The 21,851-nt window shown below is 43.4% G+C and overlaps 1 protein-coding gene across 1 annotated transcript in view; it reads right to left on the bottom strand.

Annotated features, from left to right (window-relative positions):
* The window catches only part of adgrv1 (adhesion G protein-coupled receptor V1), a 486,575-nt gene that overhangs the window by 442,512 nt on the left and 22,212 nt on the right, over positions 1 to 21,851 (bottom strand). Inside the window, exons 4-10 of the mRNA XM_033017268.1 lie at positions 21,548 to 21,643; positions 15,490 to 15,594; positions 12,885 to 12,998; positions 8,308 to 8,873; positions 5,462 to 5,732; positions 3,387 to 3,716; positions 658 to 834 (exon numbers count right to left, since the gene is read on the bottom strand). Of these exons, the coding sequence (XP_032873159.1) occupies positions 658 to 834; positions 3,387 to 3,716; positions 5,462 to 5,732; positions 8,308 to 8,873; positions 12,885 to 12,998; positions 15,490 to 15,594; positions 21,548 to 21,643 (1,659 nt within the window). The remainder of the gene's footprint in view (positions 1 to 657; positions 835 to 3,386; positions 3,717 to 5,461; positions 5,733 to 8,307; positions 8,874 to 12,884; positions 12,999 to 15,489; positions 15,595 to 21,547; positions 21,644 to 21,851) is intronic.

Raw genomic sequence — 21,851 nt, 5'->3', positions numbered from 1 at the left:
TGCCGTTGCTTGATGACGTAACCGTGCGACGTCTAAATTCAGTCGGCCCGCCTCCTGCCCAGCTGATTGGTGAGTATGATGTCGGGACCAGCCCGGCACAACTCCAGACGGCTCTGCGGTTGGAAGTGTGACCAGCCCCGCGAGGCCGTACGCCTCAAGCCACCACGTTTGGTCGCGCTAGACGCATGCAATCGCATGCTGGTGGGACAGGGCCTTTATGGTGGCATAGTATAGAGTTACAGAGCACAGAAACATGCCTGGGATGTCTGTGCTAATTATCAAGTACCTATCCACACAAATCTAATTTTTCCTCTCAGATTCCCATCAACTTCTCCCACGCCAATTCTCCTGCCATTCAACGCACTTGAGGAAATCCTCATTAAGTAGTCTACAGTAGATACAGATGTAGTCATGTGGGAGGAAACAAGGGCACTGGAAGGAAATCCACAGAGCTGCACATTCCACATTGACAGCATCCAAGGTCAGCACTGAACCTGGATCTCTTGTGTTGTGCAGAGGTAGTTCTGTGCCACCCTTCACAAGATGCTATGAGAGCGCAACGCATTGCTTTTGGCTAATTCGCAAATGGAAGATGGGCTGACAGAATCAGTAGATATTTGCCATTTGTAGGCGCACTCCATACATCGATTTACATACCTGACTATCAGAGGCGTTTTCTGGTTCATGAACAAGAAGTGTTTCATTGCTGGTAAATCCAACTTCTCCATTTGCCAACTGGGGTGTAATTATTAGTGAGACCATTAGCAAATCAGCAAGCCTGGGGCTCACTGATGGAACAAGAGGAAGGATGTTTATCAGCTCCACTGTGTCCAGCTGAAAGAATGAACAGAAACTTGTCAGTGTTAAATGTCAAGCACAAATACCTTTCCAAGGAGACAACACTTTTCATAATAACCATAATCAATCTTACTTTTTTAGCCAAGTATGTTTTGCAACATACGAGGAATTTGATTTACCGTACAGTCATACCAATAAAAAGCAACAGAACACACAAAATACATTTTAACATAAACATCTACCACAGTGACTCCTCAACATGTGATGGAAGGCAAAGAAAAGTTCAATCTTTCCCTTCTTTGTCCTCCAGCGGTCTGGGGCCTCTAACTTTCCGTTGACGGGACGATCTTAATCTTGTAGCCGGAGGCAGGCCTCCTCGTCGGGGCGATCAAGCTCCTGCATCAGGAGGGAATCTCAGCTCCCCCGCGCCTGGCGATCTACCCTGTCGTGCGGCTTTTGGACCTTCCCGACATCGGTCTCTACCCGAGACTGCGAGCTCCCTGATGTTAAAGTCCGCATGCCGCGGTTGTAGCGTCGATCCCAGGCAAGGAATCGGCTCCGATGGTAAGTCCACGCCCCACGGTGAGGCTCAAAGTCAGTCCCTAGCAAGGCCCTCCAGCTCCACGATGTTAGGCCGCAGAGTGACCGGAGATATGATCCGGAAAACAATCGCATCTCTGGCAAGGTAAGAGATTGAAAAAAAGTTTCCCCCGACCCCCCTGCCCACCCCTCACATAAATCAAACCAGTGAACACTAACACATACTTTTTCACACGCTAAAAATAACAACAAAAAAACGAAAAGAACAAACGACTGCCATCGAAGCACCACCTGGTGGTATATTACACCCGGTTTGTAAACCATATTTTTATTAATATAAGCAATTCCTCTACTACTATTAAAGATGTCGCTCCAAATTGAATAAGTTTCGATAACATTAGTAAATCCACAAAATGAAATCACATGGAGGGCTAATTTAATTCCACAGCCACTCCTCACTCCAAGATGACGGTGTTGGGAAAGTGAAAACATAAACCAAATCTAAAGCAAACTCTCATGCTTTTGGTTTTAACAGAATAGGGAGAGACAATTCATTTTTGAGGTAGGATGGGCAGTAAAACCTCTGAAGGAAGCAGACAGTTACTTCATTTTAATTCCTAGGATTTCTGGTCCTCAGGAAATCAAAACTGATTAAAAAGAGGCAAGAGGGTCTACATCCACAATATGTCCTTTTGTAGCCATAAGATGCTGTTGTATTCTGTCTCAGGCCCAAAAGAACATCCTGAAGTTAATTGTATTTGAACATCTTCCAAACTCAAACTCCCCTATTTGTTGTTCTCCCCTTAACACTCACCTTTATTTCTCCTCCTGGCCAACTTTGATGAAGTTCCAGACGATAGATTAGTTACCAAAACTGAGACCCAAAGGATTCAAAAAGGTCAGTGGCGGCATGAACTGGAAATTGATCAATGACAGGTAGCAGAGAGGAGTGGGAAAGTGTCATTTCTTTCAGAATGATATTAAGGGCCTGTCCCACCTTCATGAACTAATTCACAACTTTTTACTCATGGACATTTTTCATCAGGCTAGAAAAAACGCCCCAGCCTACTTGATGCCACGAGTACCTATGACTAGCATCACGGCCTGCTACCACCTACCCACGATCTCTTACAACCTCCTACGACCTCGTGATGACCATGCTGCGAGTATGAGTCAAGGGCAAACTCGGCAGAGGACGTGAATTAGGTCGTGAAAGTGGGACAGGCCCTTAAGGTGGATCACAGTGTCCACAGGGGTCAATGCTGGACCACTAATATTATTTTTAAGATATACATGAATGACATTAGACATAAATGTCCCGAGCAAAATGTTCAAATTAGCAAATGAATTCTAATGGATTCCACAGCCACGCCAGTGGAAGTCTCTGCCTCAGAGGGCAGTGGAGGCCGGTTCTCTGGATACTTTCAAGAGAGAGCTAGATAGGGCTCTTAAAGATAGCGGAGTCAGGGGATATGGGGAGAAGGCAGGAATGGGCTACTGATTGGGGATGATCAGCCATGATCACATTGGTGCTGGCTCGAAGGGCCGAATGGCCTACTCCTGCACCTATTGTATATAGTCTATTTCTATTCCACATATCCATCCTAACCTGCACCATACTCAATTTGTACATTGTCTTTTAGTAACCCTACCATTGTCATTCAACAAGGCGACAAGCAAGGTGTTGCCATTGGCCCGATGAGTTCTATCTCTTCTAGAGAACATCAGTTCTCTGACATCTCATAACTCCCAGTAAACCACGACCCCCAACTCATAAACGTTGGCAAGCCAATTGTCTACTAACAGGAACTTAGAACCAAATAGTGACAACAAAAACTAAAAATGAGAGAGTGTTCTTCCCAAAACAGACTAATTATTCATGATTCTTCAATGTAGTTCCTTGTATGTGAATAATTGGCCAATAAACTTATTCATTCATTCTTATCATTATTACCACCATGGTTAAAATCAGGTTTAAATGCTGGTTCACAAATCACCCATTTTATTTGTTTTAAATGGTTGCAAAACTCTGTTTTGTACCAACTTACTTGCACAAGAAAGCTTGCTCCATTTTGAAGGAAGGCATCATTTCTTATTGGTAACTTGATGCTTATCTGTGACTGTCCTGGCATGAAGATGACACTGTTTTTGCTGGAAACATTGAGGATATCATCCTTTGCATTGGAAAGATCCATGACACCAGCAGGGATATACAGCACAGTGTAGTTCAGCTGCACAACCCCAACTGTCCCATTGTGCCTGCCAAAACTCAAGGACAGAAACCGCCCTGTTGGGCTACTTTCAATTTCTTGTCCCTCCATAGAATGGAAGCCAATTAAGCCATAAACATCATCACTGTCTTGAATATAAAATATAATCTAAACATGAAGAAAAAAAACATAAATAGCTTTATTCTCATACATGATATACCCTAACAATCTAACATATTGATGCATCATTACAAATCGTACAACATTGAATGGATATTAAAGCAATCACACAATTACTCCAACTATCTCATAGGCATTACAGAACATAAAGGTATATATTATTTTGTACACTGGATTTAAAGTAAACTAGTGGAAAAGTTATAGCCGACCGCAATGGGGTAAATGGTGCCGTTATTGCCGACTGTCCACGATAACCAAGTATGCGTTTTTATCCTATAGATATCACTGCCCTGGCACCGGGACTGAATCCTGGAGCCCGGTCACCGAGAGCCCAGTGGGACCTCCCTCACTACATGGAGCACATTGGTCCAACACAGCCAACCCTCGCCACCTTGTTCAGCACTGCTGGAGAATGGTAATAACCACTTCCCCTGCTGCTGATTCACACATTCAGAGATTGGGAGCAGAATGGAAGATCTTGGGGTGGCAGTGGGAGGAAACCCTATTCCATTCCAAATGAGAATCCCATGATTAGCTGCCTGCCTGGAGTTCAGGGCGAAAGGGCGTCAACCTTATACATTAATAGCCCTGCCCCACGGTGCGAGTTCATTCCAAGAGCTCTCCCGAGTTTAAAAAAATCAAACTCGTGGTAAGCACGGAGAATGAACGCAGCGGGTACGTCGGAGCTCGGGGACGTCTCTTAGCGGCTCGTGACACTAACGGTAGGTACTCGGGAAGACTCGCTAATGGCAGGTAAGCACGGGAAGACTCGTGAAGATTTTTCAACATGATGAAAAATGTCCACGAGAGCCCCGAATACCGACGAGTGGCCATTACCGTAAATCACCAAGTTCGAATCAGGGCAAACTCGAGAGAGCTCTTGGAATGAACTCGTACCGTGGGACAGGGGTTTAACTCTGTTTCCCCTACCAAAGACGCTAAACTGCATAATATGTTTCAGAAACTGACTAGTATTTTGTTCTCCAGTGACATCAGTGGAGACATCAGTTGGAAAAGGTGCAGAAGAGATTCACTAGAATGGTGCCTGGATGAGGGGATATTAGCTGCAGGAAGAGGTTGGACAGACTTGGATTGTTTTCTCTTAAATACTGGAATTTGCCGGGAGATCTGACAAGAGTATATAACATTATGAGCAGGGTAGATTGGGTAAACACTCAGAACCTTTTTACCAGGATGGAAATACCAAATACTTGGGAGTAGAGCTTTAAGGTGAGAGGGGGCAAGTACACACAGAGGGTGGCGAGTGGCTGGAACACTTTGCCAGAGGAGGATGAAGCAGATATGATAATGGTATTTCAGAGACTTTTGAATAGGCGTATGGATACGCAGGGAATGGAGGGAGGCAGATAAGAGTTGGTCTTGCCATCACAACCAGCATAATTACAATGGGTCAAAGGACCTATTCTTGCGCTGTACCATTCTGCGTATTTCCAAACATCTCTGATCCTAAATGAAGCCACCTAGTTATCAGTAGTCATGCAGATGCAGATTCTAGGTGTTAGCGTAATCCCAAACACCTTGTGAGAAGCAAACAAAGGCACAGATCAACTCAAACACAGGCCAGACCGTTGTATCAGGACAGAAGATGCTGAAGCATTAACTCTTTCTCTCCCTACAGATGCTGCCTGACCTGCCAACAATTTCCGGCAACTTATGTATCTGTTTCAGCCAAAAGAGGCGTTTCTAATTTTGAAAAGTTTTCATGAACGTACTTGCGTGGGTTCATCCAGTTCTGCTCCTCCTTTTATTGTACTGTTTAACAGCCGGAAAAGATAAGCCTCTGCTTCTTCAGGTGTATCATCATTGACAATAAAGAGGGGCACAACAGCCATCATTTGTCCTGCTACAAATTCCAGAGTTCCTGAAGATGGTTCGAGGTCTTCAGTAACAGCTGAGGAATCGTTACTGCTCCTCGAAATAATCCAGTTCACCGAGATGTTACCATGTGAGCCACCATTCCTTACAATAGTAATTCCATCAAATCTGCAACCAGAATATGTATTGGGATAGATCACTACTTATTTTAACAATCACTGTATTTGTATGGGGATCTAACATTTGGCAGAGTTTCGCTTTAATTTCTGTGTCATTACTTATGAGTGTTTAAACAATATGGATTAACCATCTAGAGCCAACAGAAAAACAATTTGCAACTGAGTTCAGAAAGATTGCCAAAATATTTGTTTTTGGTAACCTTGGATTCATAAATGGATCCCAGACTTCACTGTGCACAACCCAGCCTTTCAGAGTCCCAAATTGTTTCTTAACTATTCTCAATCATCTGGCTCAAATACAAAATCCAGAATTTATTTCATATGCTTTTGCTTTTGTTCTTTATAACATTAGCCTTCCACTACTGACATCCTAATTAAGATAATGCTCCCAAAAAACAATTACTGTGTCAGGTGGCTGCAGCCCAATTGTTTGCCTCGCCTTTTTAACAAGTTTGTGTTCACAAAATGAATTTTGGTTGTTAGGTGGCTGCAGCTCAATTGTTTGCCTTGGCTTGGCTTTTAAAATCGTTGCAACAGTTGGATGCCAGCCCAATAATCCTTTCAGCCCACAATGTGTATACTAGCCCTCTGGAAACCAGTACCTTCAGCCCACAACAGACAGGCCCCCCACTGGCGAGCAATATTGGAATAGGTGGAGAGGTGGAATATTGCGTTGGTGACCAGCCCTCCCGTGTGATGCTGGGACCCAACGGGTCCCACTTAGTCTAGTATTAGCTATCACTATTTCCCCAGATGCACAAAGTTTTGGTTCTTGTGTAACCGCGAATTGGACATCCTTGCTTCTGCCGAATGTATCTCTCATAAACAATGTTGCCAACTAATCTCCATTCATTTTCCGTGTCGAAACATGTCCCCTGGTTCTCCAAAAACAGTTCATCTCCACCTTTCATTCCCACAATTGGTAATGTATCCATCAGTTAACTGGCCCTGCCCTCTAGTCCTCCCTCCTTCTTTCTGCATTTTCACTTCATCTCTTTTTCAACCTTCAAGGATGACCATAATCAAAGACTGTCCATTCAAAGTCCACTTATTATGCAGACAATGACATACAAAGCATGAGTGAACAATGATAGGTAAAAACACAATCCGAAATTCAGGATGATTCAGTAAAATGATGGCAACAATGGAGAAATACTCAAAATACAATTAACTAAATCAAGTCAATTCAAGTTTATTCGTCACATACACAAACGAGATGTGCAGTTAAATGAAAAGTGGCAATGCTCGCGGACTTTGTGGAAAAAAACAACCAAACAAACTACAAACAGAATGGAATAGAATCACATATTCTTTTACATATTAAATATTGTGGGTGGAAGGAAAAAGGGGAAAAAAAACAGCAATTTAAAAATAAACAGTAGAATGGTACAGTGAAGTTAGTCCCTGGTGAGATAGGAGTGGCGGCGCCTAACGGCAGCGGCTCGACTACAGTCGTCTGTCTTTTTTTATTTTTGTCTTGTTAAATGTATGTCTTTGAGTTAGTTTTTATTATTTTTTTAGCTGTGTATATGTGGGGGGTGGTGGGGGGGGGGCTGTGGGGGAAACCGTTAATCTCTTCCCTGTGCGGGGACCCGCTATTCCCTGTCGGGTCTCGGATGTCGTTGGGCCTAACATCGTGGAGCCGGCGGCAACCTCCGGCCGGGACTAACCTGAGGGCTCCAGTTGCAGTGCCTGCGGAACTAACATCGCGGAGCTGGCCAACTTCGGAGCGGGAAGAGCTGTGGTGGCGTGCGGCTGCGCCCCGACTTTTAGAGTTCAGAGGCACCGGCCGCAGACCCGGTGGACGGGAACATCGGGAGCTCGCAGGACCCTGGTGGGAGACCGCTTTTCCGAGCTCCGCAACGGCGACTTCTCCCGCTGGAATCGCGGGTTTAAGGACATGGAGCCGGGGCCTAACATCGCCCGGCGTGGCTTAAACGGCCTCAGGACTTACCATCGCCCGCCGGGGGCTTTAACATCGGAGCCCCAGTTTGCCTCGACACTGCAGTTGGACTGCTGGACCGCGGGAGAAGGAACAAAGGGAAGAGATAAAGACTTTGCCTTCCATCACAGTGAGGAGATGTTGGAGACTCACTGTGATGGATGTTTATGTAAACTGTGTTAAGTGTGGGTCTTGGATTGTGTTGTAATGTCAAAAACTGTAGAAATGATATTTCGTTCAAACCTAGGTTTGAATGACAATAAATATCATTCTATTCTACAGTCCTAATGGCCTCTGGGAAGAAACTTCTTCTCACAGCATGGCAACGGAGGCGTTTGCCTGACTGTAGCAGCTGGAACAGTCCGTTGCAGGGGTGGAAGGGGTCTCCCTTCAACAACAACAAATGCAACATCTGCTTATCTAATAATACAAAATACCGTCAATTCTGTTAGGAGGCAAGTTAAATGGCGGTGCTGGTATTATTTAGAAAACTGTACCACTTACAGAAAAGCATAATTAGTAACTACAGTCACTGTAACTTGATTATTACTTTAAAATAAACATTATAAAGAAAAAAGAGTGTGCATTCGAACAGCTCAAGCAAAAAGATGATACAGCCTACCTTGTCATTGTGTCTTCATCAATTGCAACTTTCTGTGCTAAAAGTTTGCTGTTAATTGACAGAACTCCATAGGGTTTGTCATTTGGCTCAATGACAATTTGGACTTTACTGGGGCTTAGCAGCACTGCATCTCCTGTTATTGTATCTTCAAGTAAAAGCACCTGAAATGACTCTGCAATTTCAGGGACAGAATCATTAATAATCAGAAATTTCAGATTTACTTCGTAAACATACGGAGGGAAAATAATGGTCTGGTTTGGCTGGAGATCAATAAAATCAGACTGTAACAAGGCATTGGCAGAACCGTTGCCAGTTATTATCAGGTAATTAACAGAAATCAGAACATCGTCAGAACCAATTATTTGTCCATCTTGGTCCTTCCCCCGAATGACTGGTACGGTTATGACACCAACTGTCTCAGGCACAGTGTACAACGCTTGTGCTAATCGCAATGGGCAATCATTTTTCTTGATTTCAAGTTGAAAACTACTTTGCGTAGCGTTAATTTCTGCTCCTCCCTCGACACTCGTCAACTGGACAGTGAAAACCTCTTCGTTTTCGGGAATCTGAAAGAACAAAAGTAATAAGACTTGGACATCGAGCAGGGAAATGCGTAAGGATTTGGATACATTATCTTGTGAATATGATCATAGATGACCTAGATATTATATAAATAATACTCTTCTCCGACAATAAACACCAAAGGAGTAGACGATCAGTACATGACTTCCATTTTTTTTAATCCTTAGAGGGGGATAATGAAACTGTTTAATGCTGATTATTCCACTGGGTGGTAAGAAACAGCAGCATTCAGGAAAAAGTTACAATTGGTAGAATATGGCCATTTTCATTTTGATTTCGGGCTATGCATATCAGGCATTTGTTTACATCAGGACCCAATTCAATCACTTATTTGAGACGAGGAAGATGATCCATGCTCCTACCACACATATTGGTTTAATCGCAACAATTAGTTACCGTTCAGGATTAAAATAGGAAATTGCTCTGTAATCTGTGAAGTCCATTTGAAATCCAGTGATAGGAATCCAACTCCAGCGTACAAGTATGACTTGTGATGGGGTGCAGATTCATTTAGCATTGAAAGGTAGAGCCCAGTTTTCTTGCATGCTTTTTGAAAATGTTATCCAATTTGTACACAATTCATCCCAGTTCTATTGGTGACTCAAAATAATCAGAAAGCCCGCACCTTTTGTAAAAAGGTATTCAACTTCCACAGAAATGTGTGATCAGTGTTAATAACTCATTTAAAATAGATTCTCTCTGGAACCAGTTAAACCTACCCAAAAGACTAAATTCAGCTCTAGTTTTTAGATGATTCTAGTATCTTTTTTTATCTCTGACAGAAGGCCAGTTGCTCAAAGCAGCTTCAAGTGCAAACATATTTGACTGACTTCCTGTGTCTACTGTTTTAATAAAGAGGATTCATTTATTTAAAATCACTTAAAAAAAATCAGATGGGCCATACTAAACGGATATCACAAGCATTCACCTGCTTTATCAGCAACAGGAATTTTAAGCTTTAGATATTTAATCCTTGATCTCTGGGCAGCTTCTTGCACCATGTTAGCACATTCAGCAAAAGGAGATCAGAAAATCTGCCATCCATCTGCCCCTCTATGGCACCCAACATCAGCCAAAAGGTTCAGTGATGGAAACATTGACAAATGTTCCAATGAAAGTACATGGATGCCTGGAAATTCAGTTCCACAGCTGTTTTCCTTTCAGCAATATGCAGTTTGGAATTTCATCCCCTTCCAATGATTTCATACTACACTCAAAATGTGACCATACACTGTCGTGTTTCACCTTTGTGTTTCTGTGGAATAACCGCACTACAGCCAAAATTGGTAACACCATATCCTATGTTCTGGAGTACTGCACTGGAACTTGGAGTACAATTCACAGAGGTCACCTTTCAGTTATGGTCCGATCAGTCATACTCCACCAGCATGGAACAGAAAGGCTTGAAGTTATATGAATAGCTTATCGACATCCTTATGCCCCTGTCCCACTTAGGAAACCTGAACGGAAACCTCTGGAGACTTTGCGCCCCACCCAAGGTTTCCGTGCGGTTCCCGGAGGGTGCAGGTGGTTGCCGGAGGTTGCAGGTAGTGGAAGCAGGTAGGGAGACTGACAAAAACCTCCGGGAACCGCACGGAAACCTTGGGTGGGGCGCAAAGTCTCCAGAGGTTTCCGTTCAGGTTTCCTAAGTGGGACAGGGGCATAAAGGTCCTCACCGCAGGTCTAAGAAACTCCAGACAAATAATCACATAACTCCAGTGCTCCCACGCAAATCCCTTAGATCTCACTTTGCTGCCCAATCTAATCCTCAATAAGTCAGTCCTGATCCAATCTAACCACGTTCCCCTCCACTCCCACGCCATCCAGGTAACTTGCTGTTTCTGAACTCTCCTCACCCGAGTTGACTATTTACCCTGCCGCCAACCCTAACCTCATCCCATATTAGTCTGAACCTCCAATCACGACTCGTACTCCTTGATCTCATCAGTGCAGCAATCACTTCCTTCGCCTCACGCACCCTCAAAACCTAACTTCTGATCAACCCCCCCTTCTCCCATCGTTCACCATCAGCACCCCATCTCCCCGTCATAACCACATACCCAATTGGAACACAACCATGATGTGCTGAGGAAAGTCAAGTCAAGAGTCAAGAAAATCAAGCCACTTGGTTTAATTTCATTTGAGAAAATGCAAAACTCGATCTTTTGCAATTGAGGGAATTACATGAGGTTGCAAAAGGCCAATATTTTCATTAACACCGTTACATTTACACCATTCCAGCACACCCAGACGCTGCATTAGAATTTACAGGGATCTGTATGGCTAAAGTAAAAAGATTTATTTATTTTTAATCTGTACATAACTAAAACTAATCTTGTGCTCTTCCGGTTTGCATGGATTTCCTATTTGCGAAAAAACGGTACACGATAGCGCTACGATTTTCCGCCACCTTACTCACCATTCTCCTGTGCACAAGTGCAACAAATTTTGTTCCAATTGATGGTAGTTTAAAAGTTATTAAGGTTTAAAAATCTTTAAAACCTCGCATGCACAGATTGGTCTCCTCTCCTGCCAGTTACCACTACGCAGACTGGTCTCCTCTCCTGTCAGTCCCCGGGACGGGGACGCCCCTTCCGGCGCACCATCGCCACACTGATTGGCCGGGTCCTCTGTCACTAATCGGGGGGGGGGGGGGGGGAGAATAAAGCTGAAGGAGTGGAGCAAGCAGAGTTAGTGAAATTGTGCATCACTGCCGGCTGGAGCACGGCTGGAGCTGCATTGCGCAGACCCTGGCCCACTGCGAGGCCGACTGCGGCTACCTCGAGATCCTGGGGAGGTGAGGAGTGAGGGAGAGGGGGGAGAATGGGGGAGGTGAGAGGGGAGAGTGGTGGGGATAGGGGGAGGTGAGGAGTGGGTGAGGTGGGCGATAGAGTGATAGGAGGGGGGTAGGGAGGGGAGAGGAATTATGGTGGGGAGGGAGGGAATGACTGAGGGTAGGGGAAAGGAGAAGGATGGAAGGGCGAGGGAGGGATTGGGGAGGGAAGGAGGAATGGGGAATGATCCTGGGGAGGTGAGGAGGGAGAGTGGGGGGATTGAGGGAGAGGAGGGGTAGGGAGGGAGAGGGGGGGAAAGTGGGGGAGGTGCGGATGGAGTGTGGGGGAGGAGGGGGAATAGAGGGAGAGGAGGGGGGAGTGAGGAAGGTAGGGAGTGGGGAATAGAGGGTAAGGAGGGCAATAGGCGAGGTCAAGAGGGATGGTGGGAGGGATAGGAGAAGTAAGGAGTGGGGAGGTGGGGGATAGAGGGATAGGAGGGGTAGGGAAGGGAGATGAGTTATGGAGGGAGGGAGGGAGTGACTGAGGGTAGGGGAAAGGAGAGGTGAGGGAGGGGTTGGGGATGGGGATGAGGAGATGGGAAAGATGAGGGAGGATTAAGAGGAGGGGAGGGAGTGCTGTGGGATGAGGGGAAATGAGCCACGCAGTTAGGGGCTATGGGTGTGTGGTGGAATATTATGTTGGGGGAACATGTAGCGTTGGAGGAAAGGGTGAGTGGTGGAATATTGCGTTGGGGAAAGGGTTGCGTTGGGGGACCAGGCCTCCCATGTATCTGGGACCCAACGGGTCCCACTTAGTCTAGTGCTTTATAAAATGATCATTAATTTTCCTAAGCATGAAAGAACCACAATCAACTTCCTCAACACTAAACTCCACCCAAGTAAATGGTATCCAGTTTCCAACTGAGTTTGTGGTCACTGAAGCAGAATCTGCCAAAATTACAGCAGCAGATGATAGTTCCATAGACCATAGGCTTCCAAAATACATGGCACAGAATCATTTCATTCAAGATAGAAACTTATAAAATAGGTGCAGGAGTAGGCCATTCGACCTTCGAGCCAGCACCATCATTCAATATGATCATGGCTGATCATCCAGAATCAGTACCCCATTCCTGCCTTCTCCCCATATTCCCCCAATTCCGTTAGCCCTAAGAGCTATATCCAACTCTCTCTTGAATACTTGGTGAAGAATATCTCTCACCTGATCGTCCAAAATGGTAAGGTTATATTCGACTACTGCTCTCCCAGGAGGAAGAACAATTGTTCCTTTTGCTGGACTGATGTCTTCCTCTGCAGAATTTGGACCTGCCGTGATCTGCCAGTGAAGTCACAATAAAACAATCATAAACAAATCAGTTCTTCGATTCTACACACATTAAGAAATATTTCATGAAGATGACATTGCAACTGGGAATAGATAACTTGTCCTGCAATGTTCAATTTATTTAGTTCAGTTCAGTTTAGTTTATTGTCATGTGCTAACCAGCCAACGGAAACACAATACATTATTACAATTGAGCCATTGTAATGTTTGGTCACACCAATGCTGGTAAACATCAGCATCATGTTCGGTACAGACTCGTTCCTGTGCTATATGTTCTATGTTCAATCCTATCTGCTGGTGGGCACTTGGTAAAACACACAAATTAGTGATGTGAGTGGATAACTTGGGGAGGACGGGGAGAATAAATTTGAATTAATAAAAATGAGGAACAGGGACAACTACAAATATACAAGGTATTATCAGTTAAGTTGCAAATGATTATAAAAACCAAAATAAGTTGATGCAATGGCCCAACATTGAGAATTAGTATTTTGATTGGAACTTCAATTGTAATGTCAGATTTCTGAGACATTTACTTGAAAGAAACCAAAAGTCAAAAAAAATTCAAGCAATGAGATTATGCAAATTATATCTTTTTCCTACCATTTTATCATTTAAATACTGTATTTATACTCAAACACATACCTCTTTCCCATTCAGTCAGGAGGATACGAGTTAAGGCACACTCAAGAACGTTTCTTTGGTTTAGAGATACAACATGGAAACGGGCCTTTCAGCCCCGAGTCAACGCTGACTATGGATCACCCGTTCACATTCATTCTTTGTTTTTTCCATTTTCTCATCCACTCCCTACACATTACGGGCAATTTTACAGAGGCCAATTAACTTAAAAACACACGCACGTCTTTGGGATGTGGAAGAAAACCAGAGCACCCAGAGGAAACCCACAAGGTCACACAGAGAACGTACAAACTCCACACGGATAACACCCGATGTCAGGATCAAACAAAGATCTCTGGTGCTGTGAGGCAGCAATTCTACCAACTGCGCCAAAGCCCCGCCCCAAACTCATGTAGATATTCTGGACTGAAGTTTTTAGTGTGTTCTTGTAGGGGGAAAAAAAACTAGCCTGCTCTGTTTCATCTGGGACGACAGATGGCACAATGGGCTAAGTGTTCGGCTGGCAACCGGAAGGTAGCCGGTTCGAATCCCGCTTGGAGTGCATACTGTCGTTGTGTCCTTGGGCAAGACACTTCACCCACCTTTGCCTGTGTGTGAATGTGTGTGAATGTGTGTGAGTGACTGGTGGTGGTCGGAGGGGCCGTAGGCGCAGATTGGCAGCCACGCTTCCGTCAGTCTGCCCCAGGGCAGCTGTGGCTACAGAAGTAGCTTACCACCACCGAGTGTGACTGAGGAGTGAATGAATAATGCGATGTAAAGCGCCTTGAGTATTAGAAAGGCGCTATATAAATCCCATCCATTATTATTATTATCTGCATTGTAGTACTTCCAAAACAAATCAATATTTTTGTGATACATGTTCTTTCATCTGGTTAGTATTATAGATTATAAATAATCAAATTGTCAGGGTAAGAATTATATAATCTTTATCCATTTTGGCCTATTTGCATTTCAAATCACACAGCAATGTGGTTGACTCTTAACTGTTCTCAATGTGTAACAATTTGGATTTAGAACTAACCTTTCTGACAGTAACAGTCTGAAAATGATCCAATTATTTGCACTCTCTTTTGTCCTTTAGTTCGGGTCTCCCTCCAATCCCTTGTGTTTGCATTTAATTTAAAAAAAAATTTAAATCATATCTTATCAAATGCCTTTTCAAGGCATTAAGGCATTTATAAATATTATATCCCTTCATCTGCACTACGAGAACATATCTCCGAAAATTGGATAATATGGGCCACTTAGTAGTTAAATTACTGGATGACTACCCAGAGGCCTGAATAATTGATGTGGAGACACAAGTGTAAATCCCATGTGCACTAGTGATGGGAACCACATACAAAGATTGTCTGGAAAGGAATTCTGTCATCCGCATCCATTTTGATCTATATGTGTCCCAAGACCCACAGCAATGCAGTTGACTCTTAACTGCCCTCGGTCATAACAATTTGGAATGAATGGTAAACTGGCTGTGACATCTTCATAGTGCCTGAAAAATAAATAATAATTAGATCCTCAAATCCCGTTGCTTTTGTTAAGATTTTCAAGGAAGGTTTTAGTGAAAGGAATAAAACACTGCATTGATGGAGGTGCTATGTTTTAAATCTTTTCGATTAAACTAAGGTGTTCAGGTAGCTCCTTTTCTAGTGGAAATATTCAAACATCAATCCAAAGAGCAAAATCATGAAACTAATCAATCTTTAAGCCGGATGGCTGCCTAATCATAAAAGTTGTGTTCTATTTAATTAACTGCTTTAAATCAGCTAATGGCACCGGACCAAATGCTGGGCTCCAGTAATAAGCCAAGATGAAAATGAAGTAATCTGATATCCCTTACCTCAAAGGTCACAGTTACGGTCCCATAGGTTCCTTTCTTTCTGATTAGTATAAGCGGGACAAGTTCTTTTCTCTCCCTTGCTTCACTGACAATGATTGTGGAAGACTGTGGGAGAGACAGAAAATATTATTTCAGCAATATACCTCAGCATGAAGAACATTGACAGATTAATAACCCTGACAACATCAATCACTTACATCAAATAAATCTAATTTGCAAAGCCTTTCAGCAAATTCTTTATTATATGGGAAAGAATCTTTGCTGAAATCAACCAATTTGTTGGGTTACAAAGTTCACAGAACCAGTCTTTAATATAAAAGGGACTGATGACAGAAATTGCATTTGGATTGCCCTTTAATTTCTGTGTCAATGCTTAATTTCTTACATTCTAAAAACAATTCTTGTAAAATTTGAAATTTTCATTATTAACAAGAATGGGGAATTCACAACTATGTCACCTAATAAAGTTGGTTTAAATTAATCTAAACATTAAGAATTACAACATGCAAGTAATTAAACAGGACTGGGCATACAATTTATATTTATCCATAACAGGAATTCAGCAAAGCATGCATTTTCACCGTGAAATATTCAGCATTCAAAATGAAATTGTTTAAGGATATCATGGTTCCCTTTCCTTAGTATCAGATGATGCACAGCTGCAAAGGCTCAATTAAAAAAAACTCACGACAGATACATCTTGAAATTCTGTCGATTCTTCAGATTCTTGCCATGTCCATTTTTGAAATCTTTTCCTGCAATGCTAGTCTCCCCACCATGCTTATCCATTGCAGGTAAAGTTGCCAATTGAAGGCTTCATTCTGATTAAATTGTCCAATATATGTTGCCACTGCTTCTTGGTTAACTTAAAGCTACCTACATGTACTTGATACGTCACGAGGAACCCTGGATATCAAGGGACAGAGGAGGGAATGATGAGAAGACCGGTAAAGGGCCTGTCCCACTTACGTGTCCTTGGCACGCAAATTACACGACCTCGAGGTCGCGTTGAGGCGCATGGGCATCGTATGGCCGCGCGGGGCCGGTCCCACTGAGAAGCGCGGAGGGGTATGTAGTTGTGTGCGACATCGCGCGGGGCTCCGAAATTTTAGTAGCGAACGAAATCTTTGCGCGCCAACGGCCTGTCGCGGAACTGATGGCCAAAGTGGGACAGGCCCAAGACCCTGGCGCGACGCAACGTCTCACCTCCAACAGCAGCAGAAGCAGGCAAACGATCGCCGAGCTCGGCCTAGGGCTCACGGCCGTTGCGGTCCGGATCCGCCCCCACTTCTACTCCCAGAGCGAGGTCAAGAGAATTGAAGAAAGACACAAAGCTGGAGTAACTCAGCGGGACCGGCAGCATCTCTGGAGAGAAGCAATGGGTGACGGTTCGGGTCAAGACCCTTCTTTTCAGACTGAAGAAGGCCCTCGACCCAAAACATCACCCATTGCTTCTCTCCAGAGATGCTGCCGGTCCCGCAGAGTTACTCCAGCTTTGTGTCTATCTTCAAATGACGTCACACACTCCAGACGGCTGTGCGGGCACGTGACCTTCGCGGGACCGTCACGGCTCAACACGACCACGAGGTCGCGTAATTAGCGTGCCAATGACACGTAAGTGGGACAGGCCCTTAACATGGCAGAGGGTGCAGAGGGGGTTTACCATGCAGCAGGTTTAGGAATAATGGTTGGATTATGGGCTATTAGCTCCAGGGACAGGTTGGACAGACTTTGATTGTTTTCTCTGGAATGCCAGAGGTTGCAGAGAGACCTGATAGAAGTATATAAAATTATGAGAGGCATAGATCAGGTAGACAGTCAGAATTTGTTTCTCAGGATGGAAAGAATCAAATACTAGATGGCATAGCTATAAGGTGAAAGGGGCAACGTTTAAAGGAGATATGCAGAGCAATTATTTTTTTTTACACACAGAGGGTGGGAAGTGCATGGAACATGCTGCAAGCGGTGGTGGTTGAAGCTGATACATTAGTGGTATTTAAGAGGCTTATGGAAAGGCATGTGGATATGTAAGGAATGGAGGAATATGGGTTATGTGCAGATAGATAAGCATGGTCTTGGCATCATTCAACACAGACATTGTGGGCCGAAGGGCCTGTTCTTGTGCTGTACTGTTCTATAGCAAGTTTTGAAAGCTGGATTGCCCCAAAGGGGTAAACAAAGATTAAGGAAATACTAAAAAAAAAAAGTAATTTGAGGATGAAGGGGGCCAAAATAGCACTGGCAGCAAGATCAAAGAAACGTCCCAAAATATTTTGGGAGAAGGGCAAAGAATATGATCTGGAAAAGAATATGACCTATTAGAAATCAAAGTTGCAGCAATGGGAAGCAAGACTAACAGAAGACACACTAGATGTGCAGCAGGTAATGATAGGCAATGGATCCAATATCTGTGCTGCAAGATTTGCTTGTGTTGCTGAGTGTTAAACTGGTAGGGTGTGGGACACAGAAGGTATGGAACATGGAAGAAAAACTAGATCAGTCCAGTAGACGGAGCAGACATGGGCACATACGGGGAGTGGAAGGTTAAATAGCAACTATTTTCATACAAGGAGCTCAACTGGTCAGGAGGATGAAGTTGGAATGTTGGAATAATAATATTAATAATGATGCAATTATTGAGATATGGTTTAAAATAGGGCTAATGACAGGTGCGATCGGGAGAGATGTAAAAGAGGAAGAAGGATTACATTATTGATAAAGACAATAGTAATGAGGGAAGATATCCGAGATGGCTCTTCAAAGGAGGCCATGTGGATAGAGCTTAGAAATAGAAAAAAAATGGTGATCATTTTACTGGGATTATACTATTGGTTTCCCAATAATCAGAATAAGATACAAGAGAACCAGTATTATGGCAAGATAGTGGCAGCTGGGGATTTCAACTCCTCCATTATTGCTATTGGTTTATTATCGTTAATTTCATCGCGATAGTGAAAAGTTTGGTTTGCATGCTAGTCAAATCCCACTATGCATGAGTACAACAAAGCTGTACACAAGTACAGCAGGTAGTGCAGAGAGAAACATATCAGATTGCAGAATATAATGTTATGACGTATAGCTACAGAGAAAGAGCCAATAAGAAAAAAGTGCAAGGAGTGCAATGAGGTAGGTTGAGAGATCAGGACTACACCCTTAGCTTATGAGAGGATTGTTCAGTGGTCCTGATAACAGCAGGGAAGAAGCCATTCTGAATCCAGTGGTACAGGCGTTTAAGCTTTTGTATCTTCTGCCCAAGGGGAGAGGTAGTGAAAGGGGAGGTTGGCTTGTGTGATGAACTAGGCTACACCCACAACTCTTTGTAATTTCTTGTGGTCTTGGGTAGAGCTGCCGCCAAACCAAGTGGATGCTATCTATGGTGCACCTGTATAAGTTGGCAAGAGTTGGTGAAGGCATGCTGAACATCCCTCGACTCCTATGAAAGTAGAGGTGTTGGTGTGTTTACATAGCCGTGGCTTCAATGTGGTGCTCCACATCAAATTGTTGATGATGTTTATGGCTGGGTACCTGAAGATGTTGACCATCCCCACTTCAGCACAACTGATGTTGATTGGGGAGTGGACACCACAATGTTTGCTGAAGTCACAAACTTCATCCTGTTTATATTGTGTGCCTTGGTCCCTTGTTACAAAGTTATCCATCACCTTTCTGTTCTCTGTCTTGTCATTGTCCGAGATACGGCCCACTATGTTTGGCTCCTCTCCAAACTTCTTAATGGAGTCAGAGCAGAATTTGGCCACACAGCATTAACCATATTATCTAGAATCATCTTTGTGTGAAAGGATTAGATGGGATGGAATTTTTAATCAGCACCCAGGAGTTATGAGTGCCAGTATGTATCAAGAATGGAGCAGAGCTTGACCTAGAGCTAATGCAAAGGAAATTAAGCCTGGCAAGTGGAGGAAATGTCAGTCAGTAATTGAGCACTTTGTGGATAGTGACCATAAATCAGTAGGTTTCAAAGTAGCATGGAAAAGGAAAATAATAGTCCAGGAATTGCGCCTGTATTTCTTTTTTTGGGGGGGGGGGGGGGGAGGCTGTAGGCAAATTTTATCATTGGGCAGGACATAGCAAGCATTGACTGGCACCAGCTCCATATTCCTGAAATGGAATTGTGAGTCAGGCCAACATATTTCGAAACCCTTTCGGCCCGAAACGTTGCCTATCTGCTTCGCTCCATAGATGCTGCTGCACCCGCTAAGTTTCTCCAGCATTTTTGTGTACCTTCGATTTTCCAGCATCTGCAGTTCCTTCTTAAATACAACATATTTCTATGAGGTGGCAAGTAAGGGTATGTAGGCTAGGGATCCCCGGATGTCAAGGAATATTGAGAGTTTGATAACAAATCATTTGGAACAATGTGGTAGCCGTAGAGCACTGGAAATAGGGAGAGCTCTTAAGTGTATAGATACATAGATACATAGATACATAGACAATAGGTGCAGGAGTAGGTCATTCGGCCCTTCGAGCCTGCACCGCCATTCAATATGATCATGGCTGATCATCCAACTCAGTATCCTGTACCTGCCTTCTCTCCATACCTTTAGCCACAAGGGCCACATACCTTTAGCCACAAGGGCCACATCTAACTCCCTCTTAAACATAGCCAATGAACTGGCCTCAACTACCTTCTGTGGCAGAGAGTTCCAGAGATTCACCACTCTCTGTGTGAAAAATGTTTTTCTCATCTCGGTCCTAAAGGATTTCCCCTTTTTCCTTAAACTGTGACCCCTTGTTCTGGACTTCCCCAACATCAGGAACAATCTTCCTGCATCTAGCCTGTCCAACCCCTTAAGAATTTTGTACATTTCTATAAGATCCCCCCTTAATCTTCTAAATTCTAGCGAGTACAAGCCGAGTCTATCCAGTCTTTCTTCATATGGAAATCCTGACATCCCAGGAATCAGTCTGGTGAACCTTCTCTGTACTCCCTCTATGGCAAGAATGTCTTTCCTCAGATTTGGAATGTATGGGAGTTTAAAAAAATAAATTGCGAGGTGAAAGAGTGGTCACTATAATACGTTGAAGCAAACTCTTAATCACTATTCCCATTTTAAGCATAATTCAATAGTCTATATTTCCACAGCAACAATCAAAACATCAAGTTAAAACTGTTCTATGTTGTTGTACTAAATAAATGCACAGTAAAAACTACAGTACCAATAGACAATAGGTGCAGGAGTAGGTCATTTGGCCCTTCGAGCCAGCACTGCCATTCAATGTGATCATGGCTGATCATCCCCAATCAGTACCCCGTTCCTGCCTTCTCCCCATATCCCTTGACTCCGCTATCTTTAAGAGACCTATCTAGCTCTCTCTTGAAAATATCAAGAGAACCGGCCTCCACCACCCTCTGAGGCTGAGAATTCCACAGACTCACAACTCTCCGTGAGAAAAAGTGTTTCCTCGTCTCCGTTCTAAACGGCTTACCCCTTATTCTTAAACGGTGGCCCCTGGTTCTGGACTCCCCCAACATTGGGAACATGTTTCCTGCCTCTAGCGTGTCCAGACCCTTAATAATCTTATATGTTTCAATAAGATCCCCTCTCATTCTTCTAAACTCCAGCGTATACAAGCCCAGCCGCTCCATTCTCTCAGCATATGACAGTCCCGCCATCCCGGGAATTAACCTTGTAAACCAAAAAATACTGATGCATTTAGTTATCATTGATTTCTTAACAATACTTTGACTTGATGTTAAAATTGTGAAATCTACATTTTAATTTTCTAACTCCTATTATCCTAGCTAAATCTTGTTTAATATCATAAATCAGCTCCTCCAATGTCTTTCAAACCTTGAGAGTTTCTTTATTGTGGTTGGACACCACAACAGTCTTACACACACACTGTAACACTTGATCAGTAAACAATAAGAGAAATCTAACAAAAGCATGGTTTTGGCAGACCATCTCTCTTACTAGGAGTATACATTGAGATTTCAGGCGCGCACATTTTCCACCCATTAATCAGCCCTAATAATTACAAACTCAAAAAGGTCTAAATATGCCAGACATTTTCAGCGGCTGAAAATTATACTCACCATGTTGAAAGAAATAATCCCAAAGGCATTATCATTTGACAGAATGGTTACTCTGGCAATATTGGGAATTCCAAGCATGACATCTGCAAAGGTTCCCTAAAGAGAAAAAAACTTTTATATCAAGGTTTTGGACCTTATTCCAATTGAGCTGGTTTTTATAAGGCACCTTCATATTGGCAGCTGAACATTACATATGTTTACGCATATACTTGTCTTCAAATGATATAATTAAATTATGAATTTCCAATGAATACAAATCATAATAGTTCCAGGTGGAATAATAATTCACATTTCCTACTTATTT

This window comes from Amblyraja radiata, chromosome 3 (assembly GCF_010909765.2).
Source record: "Amblyraja radiata isolate CabotCenter1 chromosome 3, sAmbRad1.1.pri, whole genome shotgun sequence".
Taxonomy (NCBI): domain Eukaryota; kingdom Metazoa; phylum Chordata; class Chondrichthyes; order Rajiformes; family Rajidae; genus Amblyraja; species Amblyraja radiata.
This window is presented reverse-complemented; position numbering and strand designations above follow the sequence as displayed.